Raw genomic sequence first — 11,505 nt, forward strand, 5'->3', positions numbered from 1 at the left:
AAACTATCCCTTTTAGAAAAATAAAATTGCAGGAACAAAATAGTTCAGTTCAATTATGCATTCATCTGCCTTCCCCCCTGGGCTACAAGCCTTTCCAAGCAGAAGAGAGGCGATGTGTGAGAGATCTAATGTATAGAATTGGATGATCAATGAACTGGAACAGGCTGTTCCAAAACATTAGTGCATTGGGAAACAAACACTGTGTGTATGGTACATACGAGTCCAAATTTTGGACTGGATCAGAAGCCAGAGTTGAGCTCACTACAATGTTTTGGGGCGAAAAAATCTGAATAGGCTTCTCATGCCAAAAAGAGCCAAGCAGAGTCACTTCATAGACATGAGCTTATAATCAGCACTGCGGCTAGTTTATATACCTACGGGGCGACAAGAGCTTTCATCCGGAGATGGGTATTGTTTGAAGAGGGAAGTAATAACTGGGTGGATGAAAATGTTTGCTACGGAGGCTGGAGATTTTTGAACGCCATTAAATGTCATTATGGTCTTTATTGGGCTCAATTATCAAGGGCGAAATTTGCTTTGCTTTCCTCCCGTGTAGCCGAGTGTAACCAGCTCTGACTCAACTGTGAGCATGCAGGTATTATTATTGTTTCTGGCTAGGAATGGCTGTAATTGAAGAGATAAAATTATGTTCTGGCCTCAGCGATGGAAATGTCTTTTTGGTCTTTCAAACTTTTATGTTTTTGACAGAAGAGTGCCGACGAGAAAATCTTTTCGGATTCCTTTTCTTAATTTTTCTGCTTTTAACCTACTCTGAATTCTGAGAATTGCCGCTGCGCGGGTTTATGAAGGATAAATTACTTGTGATGTTTCTTATTTGTAAGTCAATTTAGGTAAAAGCATCCGCTAAATGAGTCAATGTAAACGTGCTGTTTTTAAAAATGAAACTTTTCAATACTACTCCATCTTTCTCAAGGCCCTCCACATAGCCTGCAAAACGCATTTCAAGTTAACCTTTCTAAATTATGTAAAGAGGAAAAACAACCCAGATTGAGGCTCATCTCATCTAGCTTGGCATGGCGGTGCTCTTGGGATCATCTCACCATTTAGCAAGGAAAAAGAGTGGTGCCACCCCACTTGACTTCTTACTCCGTAGGTCCCCGGTGACCTTTAACGGCACTATGAGGTGAAGAAAAGGCATCATAATGGGTTTGAAGTGTCAGATAGAGGATTTATGTGGATTACTTTGGACTACTGGCCATTCTCTTGAGAAAAGTGTATTTTACCATCCTTGTCTTGCTTAGTGGAGTGTGTCTTGAATATGAGGGACTTATTTCATATCGCCAGATTTCTTCTTCTTTCGTGTAATGCTAGGGCAGAGCAACCAGGCAGAGAAGCAGATCCACATGCAGATTAAGATTTAATAAAGCCAAAACGAAACCATAGCAAGATAATCCAAAGACAAAAGGAAACATGCAACATCGACTGACAATCAAGAAATGAAACACAAGGGCTTCAATACACTGAATTTAACAAGATGACAAGGCACACCTGGGGAAGACTAATTAACACCAAAAACTACAACGGACTACACACCACATGACATAGACAGGAAGAAACAGAAAAGTTTACAATTCACGGACGAACACCGACTGGATCATGACATTACGACTCCAGTCACCCTTAACTTGTCCTAGAAGACACACACTCAACTGCATTTAAACACAATATTTATTGTTTTGTTGGTTTCAGGTTGAATCCCCGCTTGCAGTGGAGGCGGTGCTGGGCGAAACACAGTTCTCTGTGGTAGACGAGAAAGTGTCCATACTGGAGCTACGCGTTCATGCCATCTCTGGACTGGCACTTAATCTGCAGCCAAGCCCTGGCAACAGCCACACCATGGTTGCCAAGGCAACTGGTCTGCAGACACTCTCCACTCCTAAGCAGGTATAGAACTTGATTGTTTTCTTCAGGAATAAGTGATGTTTATTTTATTTTCTCAGCTCTGTCTTCAATCCTGTCGTGAACCCGATTGAGTTACATTTGGAAATAAAACGTTACTCTCATACTAGCTTAGGTTGGTCAAACTGGTTCTCGAAATTTGATATGCTCATGAATTAGGTGATATAACATTCATCTAGTGGTCTCTGGTGAAAGTCAGTTGTCAGCCGAAGAATATCGTTGTTGTTTTTTAGGAAGTGGAAGACAACGCTGTACATTGTAAATGATTAAATACTGTTCACTTTTTAATCCTTTGTATTGGTTAGGTTTTCGCAAAACCCAATGACAAACATAAAGGATGGCTAATTTTTAATGATTTATGGCTAAAAATTAAAATCACGAATCATGGAGGTTTGAGAAGGACAGCAACTAGTTTGTTCGTTCAGTCCACGTTGTTCTTCTTGATCCTCAAGTCTCCATTTTTTGTGGCCGGCCACAATTTGGTCTTCACCCAGCAGCGGAAAGGCTTTAGAGCTAATGATTATTTCCCATATATCTGCATAATTGTCTAAATATGACAATGTCATTCATCATCACACCCGACCGCAGCTGAGCCTGGAAGAAAGCTCTAACCCTTTGCCCCCTGCAGCTAATTATTCCTGTGACATTTATTTGAAATTCTTCTTCCTTGTTGCGCAGGATCATTCTGCTCCTGAAGAGTTAACGCTGACTGAACGAAGCCTTATATTGATGAATCCAGTCTGCACGAAGGTTATCGGACCATTGGCAAATTAACTTCAATGTTGTCTTCTAGCCAGCCCCTACTGCTTTAATAAAGGCTTGTTTGGCATTCATACACATTCAGATTTCCCGTAATATCAGCGCACGAAACGAGCATGCATCTCGCTTAATAAGAAGACGGCACAGCTCCCGCTCTCCACGATCTCAAGTGGGAGCTCTCAGGGGAGCTCCGTGCATTTGCTCTAATCTTTTCAAAGCATTAATTGGAACATATTTGCTCATATTTTCAAGAAAGGACCCTTAACGGTGCCGCGCTAATTTATGCGCCGTCTTGGGCAGGTCACGACACCATGCCGCGAGAAATCGGGCCTTTTCGTTCCTGCTCTGTATTTAGACCCATACCCAAAAGATGAGGGTGGCTGCTTGCGTTTCATGCATTCAAATACGGTGGCTCTTAACCCCCTCCCTCCGCACTGTTCTTTACCACCTTTGGTTTTAATTAGCGTAATTTATCAGCGTAAGTGCTTGTGGAGGCTGTGCTACAAATATCAGTGATGACCCTCCCCCAGCACGACTGCTCCTACTCCATCACTTCAGATCTCAAGTGCACTTACCCCTGGAGTCACGAAATAACAGCAAAAATCTACCCTTTCAGGTTTTTGTTGCCATTTCTGTATAGTATACCTCATTGTGAGTCACAAGCCAGATTTTCATGACAGATTTGCTCAAAACTTTGATCATTGTTTTAAAGGAGGAGTATGGAGATTTTAGTGACATCTAGCGGTGAGGTTGTGAATTGCAACCAACGGCTCACTCCATCCCTCCTTGGACAGAGCTTAGATGTTGCCTTATTTTTGCTTCTTTGCCAAATGAGATAAACTATTTACTAGTGCTGTCAATCGATTAAAAAATAATCTGATTAATCACACAAAACAATAATAATACTTTTACATTCTAATAGTACACATTCAATCTTATTTGAGATTAATGTAGAAACACAAGATTTCTTTAATAGCCTCATTTTATGAATGAAAGCCAACATTCTGATATGAGTACTGCAACTGATGTGTCTATTAATATTATAATTTTTTATTTATTTTAACAATAATTATAACCATTCAACAGTATAACTGAGAGTTCTGACAGATTCAGACAGAGATTCACTGACGCAGCCTTTAGCACGTGACTGTATACTTGTTGCGTTTTGCCGCATCCCACAGCCAGAAGTTTCAAATCGCACTTAAGTGGTTTAAAAGCCGGTACATGAATGATTATATAATGTAATGCTAGACAAAGGATGACGAAATAAACTGATGCTGCGTTAATTGCGTTAAATATTTTTTACGCGTTAATCTGAAAAAAATGTTATTGCATGCGTTAATTTGGTAACGGTAAACGGTTATGTCATCTGTAGCATTATATCTGAGTTGTGATGAATTCATTTAATAATAATATGTGCCACTGCAGATAACATAAGCCACCCCCCCAGACCACTAGTGGCATTTGCATTCTGACGTCAAACCAAAATCTCAAGTGTGAAAGTGTATTTTCCTTACAAGCTTTTTTCACACTTCAGATACCCTTGTCCTTTGTACCCCCAATGTCCATTTAAATAACTGATTCCCAGATTTCCAAAATGTTTTAAGATACAGGCGCACTTGAGCTCTTGTTTGTTACATACAATGCATCCAAAATTACCGTAGAGATCTAGCTTACCTTACAATTAACAGTTCACAATGAAACTATACATTCATGCGCCACATTAATGTCTAAAAAAGTGAAGCTTGTAAAAATATCAAGGGGCTGTTCTTGATTGATGCAGTTCAGTTTAGTGGCTAAAGTGATCTGGAAGGGTCCGCAAGGACAGCGTGTCGTCTTCAATGTATTATTCAAATCAGGCACATCAAAGACTCTCTTCATCTTGACAAGTGAGGATGACAGAGCCCCAGCCGGAATGTCAGAGCAACCTTGAAGTTAGCTGCGCGACAGAAGACTTTTTACAGCCTCGCAACAGGGTGTTGCTGACTGGAGGCAGATATACACTTCTCTTCCTGAATATAAAAGGATAGCAACACTTCATTTCTGACTAAAAGCACTCTGCCAGAGTGGCTTTCATTTTGTCTGCCTGCCAACAGGTGTAAAGCATAGTGTTCCTTGAGCGGGGAACGGGGACAGGAAGGCGACTGTCAAGCCGAGGCTTGTTATGAGGTGACAAGAACACAAGCGTCTCCTCAGCGGCGTTTCCCCTCAGCCTGCGTATCCAGCGGTCAAAGCATACAAGCCCTTCTGATGTTAGCTTCATGTCACTTGCTCTAATCTGCACTTGTCTTGTATCCGAGAAACATCTGATGTACATTTGAAAGAGGCTTGCGAAACAGAACACAACGGCTGTGACGCTGCTGGTTTTTCTAACTTTTTGGAAGCATACTAATGCCGAAGTCAAGAATCAGAAGTTAGATGATATTGGTGTAGTGTGTTACTGTACACCTCTAACAAAAATATGTTAAAACAATTCATGATGAAAATAGATTAATTTTATTGTCTGTGTTCATAGGAGGCCAGTTTGTCCATCTGGATCTACTACAGCGACAACACCGCTGCCCCTATGAGCATTTATGACCCTAAAGACTACAACCTCAACGCCTCAACAGCAGATGACAAGGTGGTTAGCGTATCCCAACAACCCCAACAGCGGTGGCCGGTCATTGTCGCAGAAGGCGAGGGCTCGGGAGACATAGTGCATGTGGAGATGACCATCTGCGAATCCTGCCAGAAGACTAAACGCAAGAGCGTCATCGCATCATCTCCGGTGTTTGTAAAGGTCCGTTATGGACCAGACGAAGACTCTGAGGAGGACATGGATCCAGAGACCGAAATAGACACCAGAATGCCTGGCACCACGAGAAGACCTGCCATCGACCCCAATGCAGGTGGCGAGGGATACGAGCCGTCCAATGAGCAGCCGGCGAGCGTGCCCATCGATTACACCAACTTTCCAACCATCAGCAATCAAGAAGAACCGACAGAAGAAAGCGACGACGAAGACGACGAGTTCGTGCACAATCCTCAAAGAACTAGGGATCTAGAGTTCGGCATGTATGCTCTCCTCAGCGTGTTTTGTCTGGCCATACTGTTGTTTCTTATAAACTGCATCGTGTTTGTGGTGAAGTATCGGAACAAGCGCATCCCCCCTGAAGGACAGGCCAACATGGACCATTCACACCACTGGGTGTTCCTTGGTAATGGGGAACCCTTGCGCGCTCAGAGCGACCTCTCGCCACAGACGGTGGAGAGTCCCAGCAACACTTTGGAGGGGGTACAGACGTGTTGTCATGGGGACCACCACAGCAGCGGCAGCTCCCAGACAAGCGTGCAAAGCCAGGTCCATGGCCGAGGAGACGGCAGCTCCGGCGGTTCCACCAAAGACCACGGGGAAGATGGAAGCTCGCCCACGTCCAAACGCAAGCGTGTCAAGTTCACCACTTTTACCCATCCTGCAGAGGACTTACCCTACAACTCCATCCCCATTGCCAATGAGGAGGACATACAGTGGGTATGCCAAGACATGGGCTTCCAAGACCAAGAGGAACTGCACGACTACATGCGCAGGATAAAGGAAATACCCTGATCTGACGAGGCACTTTCTAAAGACGCTCCTTTCTATTTTTCTCTCTTACTTTTCACTCTAGAGAAGGTACGTTTCACGAGAACAAGCAACTGAGGCCTAGTGTCTGTCTGGGTTTACTGCACAGTGCCGTTTCCTCCACACCTTGACACACAAAAATTCTTTTTTTTGTCTGGAAAGCCAAAGACGAGGCAAAGGGATTGGTTAATCTCAAGCTATTACGGCTTTAGCATTCCGACTGCTGCTCAGTCGAAGGTTGAGTGTACAATCTTTCGGGGAAACAGATATTCGGTTATGAGCACTGATATCAAGATGGATTCTTTAAGTACTCAATCATTCTTGTAGTGGGATATGTGGGTCACCCTGCTGTGGACAGGATCTTTCTCAGAGGAATGCTTGGCGTCTTGGCACTGTGTCCATTATTCTTCTCCTCTTATTTTTTTTAACAGATTCTTCTCCGACAAAGCGGCCTTTGAAGTGCAGATTCTAATTTTAGCCCAGATTTGTGTTCGAGATGGATGATTTTCATGCCACTGTTGATAACACTTAGCCACCGAAACCGCCATGAACGTTTACGAGGACATGACATGGATTCCTGTCACTGTTGGAAAATTATTTTAGTACCCCCTTTCCACCTCACTCATCTTTTATCTCCATTCAATCCGTTCATACTGTACGTCTTCAGGGTTTCATTCTCATTCTCTCCTTCTCGGTAAAGTCAAACGTCCAATTAAAGGGATTTCAATAGTCAAAACCTTTCTCTGTTCTGACACTGTTTGCTCACATTGGTATGCTAAATAAATATGCGTTAGGAGAGGTGATAAGCAGGAGCTTGTACATTGTGGAGTTCGATATCTTCTCCAACATTCCTCAGCATGAATGGAGGCACACATTTGGTTTCGTTTATCTTATTTTAGTTTGTATTGTGAAATTATCTAATCATACATTAATGATATTAGTGGACATATCATGTTATCATGCATTCCATGCATGTGCCAGACCTGCCCTTCTGTGCTCCACCTCCCGTGTACATACTTGCGTTTAGAACATAACGAATGCTAAAACTCTCAGTTAGCGTGTGGAAAAACGGAAGAAGGCGCCATTTAGGGATTCAGATACTTGAATATCTGAACCATATCTGTCTTTTTAATGACCTCACCATGAATTCCCACTCAAGTGGTTATAGAGTAACGCTAGGACAATATGCTATGCAAACACACTGGAGGGGTTTATTACTGTGGTTAAATAAATCGGCCCCCAAATATCCCTACAGCACCACAGTTACGTTCAATAAAATGTATTGCAAGAATTATCGCAAAACTAGTCGAAACACCTGACACAATGTAATTTGCTGATTTGGGGATTTATGTCACTTTTTAAATACAATCAAATTTTTTTTGTTTTTACATTACGCCAACTCAACAAAATAATTTGCAATTGTTTAGTTAAGCAATTATAAGTTACAGCAACTCATCAATTGTACCGATTGTACTTAAAATTAGTGTCAGCGAGAAAAAAATGTTTGTGTGCTGTTTTTTTTATTCATTTAATCTCACAAAATTAGTTTAAGCGAGCAAATCTGTTAAATGATTGTTAGCACAGTAGATCAGTGCAGCCCAGATATGTAAAGTGTTTACTAGTGTAGAAATGGTTAAGCTGGGCACAATTAAATTAAGTATTGCTGCTAACCTGTCAGGGGTTAGCTTCAGGGTGACAGTCCCTGTTCAGGACGTCTCAATTAAAATACCTAATTTCCAACTGTGCTTGTTGTAACTTTCATGTTTTCTCATTTTGAATCCCTGTAAGCAGGAGGGAACAGCTATATTTAGTTTCTTTGTTTTTTAATATGATTCCTTTTATTAGGAACCCCTCATTTTAAAGGGGGCCCTTTGCACTGGAAATGTAAGTCACAATGAACTTGATAAGAACACACCCTCATTCCTATGATTTATAACCCCCGTTCACCTCTTGTCAAGGTATCCTAATGTGATGATGTGTAAACGTGTCGAAGAGTTTTGATTGACAGCTGGAGCGCAGTTGGCAGAACCTTTAGTTCGAGCCACATTTGAGATCCGGTGGTTCCGAACCGAATGTAAACTCTTCAACTGCACCTCGACGATCAAAAAGAGCATCCAATGTATTATTAAGGTTTTCAAACGGCTCAGAAAGACTACTAGCAGATCTCTGGTAGCAGCTCGTTTCATTTGAGAAATTATTTTCCTATTCACGTCATTTGTAAGTATCAGGACTTCGGAGTCTCGTGTTGTTTTATACTTTCATCAGATGATGTATGTATGTATATGAAACAGCAGTTGCAATATATGTGCTTTTATTTTTATTTTTCGAAGAGGAGCTGCTACTAGGCCTTGGCCTTGACCACATGCTGTGTTGTGGTGTAGAGATTCGAGCTGTACTTTGCTGACCCGCTGAAGCACGGTACTATCAGCCATGTGCTGCCACACCCTTAATGTACAGAGCACTGTTACAACTCCCTGTATCCTCCCCATAAAAAACAACTGTTGTATTTCCCTCCTTATATGTAAGTACTAAAGAAAAAAATACAATGCATTCGCTTGCTCTTTTGTCTTTTATTCGCCGTATTTGTATGCTATATCTGTGTAACGGCTTTCCAGATGAGCTGTCTAGACTTTCAGACCTTGCTATCACATAAAGACTAAACAATTATAAATGGAAGGCAACACCTGAAAAGCGAAAAGCTTTTTTATGATATGCATTAAATTGGCCAGTTTTTGCACATTGAAATGTAGTCCTGGTTGTGATACGAACGGTCAATGTCATGCAAATATTTACCACCGCCAAAACACACATTTCCGCACTGCTTGCCACTAAATGCCAAAGGGATGGAAATTAAAACCGGTGGGTCGTGAACCGAAAGCAAGCAGCCGGTCTGTTCTGATAGGGCAGCTTTGGAAAACAACATTTAATGTTAATAATAAAATAAACCATATAATAGAGCATTGTTAGACGGGCAGAATGAATGGGGTTTTTTTACATTTAAAAGAGAGAACAAAACACACTTCTCTTATCCTTTTGTTGTTCACATCAAAGGCAATGTGTCCAATTTAACTCTAGGGTACTTTATTTTGGGATATCTGTCACTTGAGAGAAGAAAAGCAAATTGGGTTGATGCAAACATATCTAGTTTCTAGACATATTTTTATTCTCCAAAAAAGTCCTATTGATCATTTCAATGTTTAGTTTGGCGACAATTTCGCTTTAGCATTGTTCATCAATCGACATCTTAACTATTAAAGATACCGGGACTTTTAAGCTGGGAAAACAACGTGATTCCAAAATGAAGTGTGTCTTTATTTCTCTGTGTTAAGTGGAAAACTTCTAACACCATAAGTCAATGTGAATGTGGTGAACATTAAAACAAATACGCCACAAATATGAATTTTTTATGATGTGCAGAAGGCAATAAAGCTGGAAGCCGGTGTAGCGACACTAAATGAAAAATACTTCATAATGGTTTCACCTCAAGAGGAAAACCTAAACATAATACAATGCACCGTTTTAATCAACATTATCAAATCCTGTACATGTTTTCTGACAGAATTGCAATACAAATTCAGTATTTATGATATAGTAACAGTGGAAATGACTTGCAGTCTATGGCTCCAGGTGCACATTCACACAACTGATTGGAAGTTGGGTGTTTCAATTACAAGATCACTCGTCCTGAGGGAATTCTCGCTCAAACTCACGCTTGCTGCGTCAACAAAGTTTTTGTGGAATACAAACAGCAAGGACTAAAGACTGGAAGGAGACGCTTATCTACAAAGGTTGCAAAAGGGGAACATTTTTGTTTATTTTTTGGGCTATCGTTTCTCTGTTGCTTGTCGGGATGGTGCCTATACCTGACAGTCAAGCTGGCACTTGATGGGTGGTCAAACCTCAGAACATCAAAGGCAAATAACTAAAGAACAGTTGTGTAGTGCGTGCTTAGCCAACACAATCTCACAGCAATTCATATTTATGAGGTGGCTGACCCATATGAATTCATCGAAATCTCACTTTATCTCAAACTTTGTCATCAAAAAAACGTATCCCTAAAGTGGGCAATAATCAGTATAATGGGAAAGAATTTGTACAATTTCATTTGTGTTTATATTTATAAATATTAATATTTAATACACATTTGAATACAAATATTATATTTTGTATATACAGCCGTGGAAATAATTAAAGGAACTATTGCAAACTCTCATTTCAAATCGGCATCAACAGCAGTCTGTTGAATAAAAATAAAATCTAACCTTAGGAGTGACATGAACTCAGCAACAACGATGTTGACGACCAACAGCGTGACAAGACAAATTGAGGTTATCACATAATAAATAAATACATGTACAAATATTATGTTTGTATTGCTTAAAAGAGAATATGAACTTGTTTTCTTTGCCGTATTTGAGATCTGAAAGCATCTTTTCTGTTATTTTCACCTGTTTCTCCAGTTTTCCATTTCTGCACATAAGTGCAAATAGAAACAATATTTTTATTAGACATTTGGGAGAAATATAGTTAGTAGTTAACAGAATTAAACAAAAATGATCATTTTACCTAAACCCATGGTTTCTTTATTTTTTAGGCGGCTGTAGTTCTGTATGAACTTTATTTAGTTATATTGCGTTTTGTTTGAAACAAAATACTTTATGTGCAGTAAAAGAGAATGTCATAATGATGTTTTCATGGTACATCATTGGTTATATTCCCTGCAATACTTGCACATTATTACTCAGTGAAAAAATGAAAACAGCCACCTTCATTTCATCTGTGGCAGGTTGCAACAGCCTTTGAGGAGATGTACACTGAGCCTCTTTTGAGCTGGTGCTTGGGAAGCATAAGGGGAAGAAATGAAGTATTTTCCCTGTTTTAAAGGCCTGCATTGCTTGTCTCTTTAACAGCAAGCCTCATGTGGTTAACCATTTTATACTATGCTGGCCGACCACCATATTTAACATAATACTGACTTGACCAACCCAGTTACCATCAATTATAATGCACCTGTCACATCATGTACAGTATATATGCATGCATGCTCTAAGGTTGTGAACTGTCTGTGAACACACCGGGTGATGCCCAAGAAGGTATTTTACCTACTAGATAAAAACATAGCAGATGTTAAACTGTCTGTATACTGTATGGCACATAAATACACCCAGTCACACTCGCCTTCTCTCGCACCGGTCAGTCCTGTGGGAGATGGGGATAATACC

General features: G+C 40.7%; 1 protein-coding gene across 2 annotated transcripts in view; it reads left to right on the forward strand.

Moving 5' to 3' along the window:
- The window catches only part of tmem132e (transmembrane protein 132E), a 207,913-nt gene extending 199,076 nt beyond the window's left edge, over positions 1 to 8,837 (forward strand). For both annotated transcript variants that reach the window (XM_079480197.1, XM_079480196.1), the window contains exons 8-9: positions 1,711 to 1,905; positions 5,195 to 8,837. In XM_079480197.1, coding sequence (XP_079336323.1) covers positions 1,711 to 1,905; positions 5,195 to 6,268 — 1,269 coding nt within the window. In that variant the 3' untranslated portion in view covers positions 6,269 to 8,837. The remainder of the gene's footprint in view (positions 1 to 1,710; positions 1,906 to 5,194) is intronic.
- Positions 8,838 to 11,505: the final 2,668 nt, after the last annotated feature.

Source organism: Barbatula barbatula (assembly GCF_947034865.1).
Source record: "Barbatula barbatula genome assembly, chromosome: 2".
NCBI lineage: Eukaryota > Metazoa > Chordata > Actinopteri > Cypriniformes > Nemacheilidae > Barbatula > Barbatula barbatula.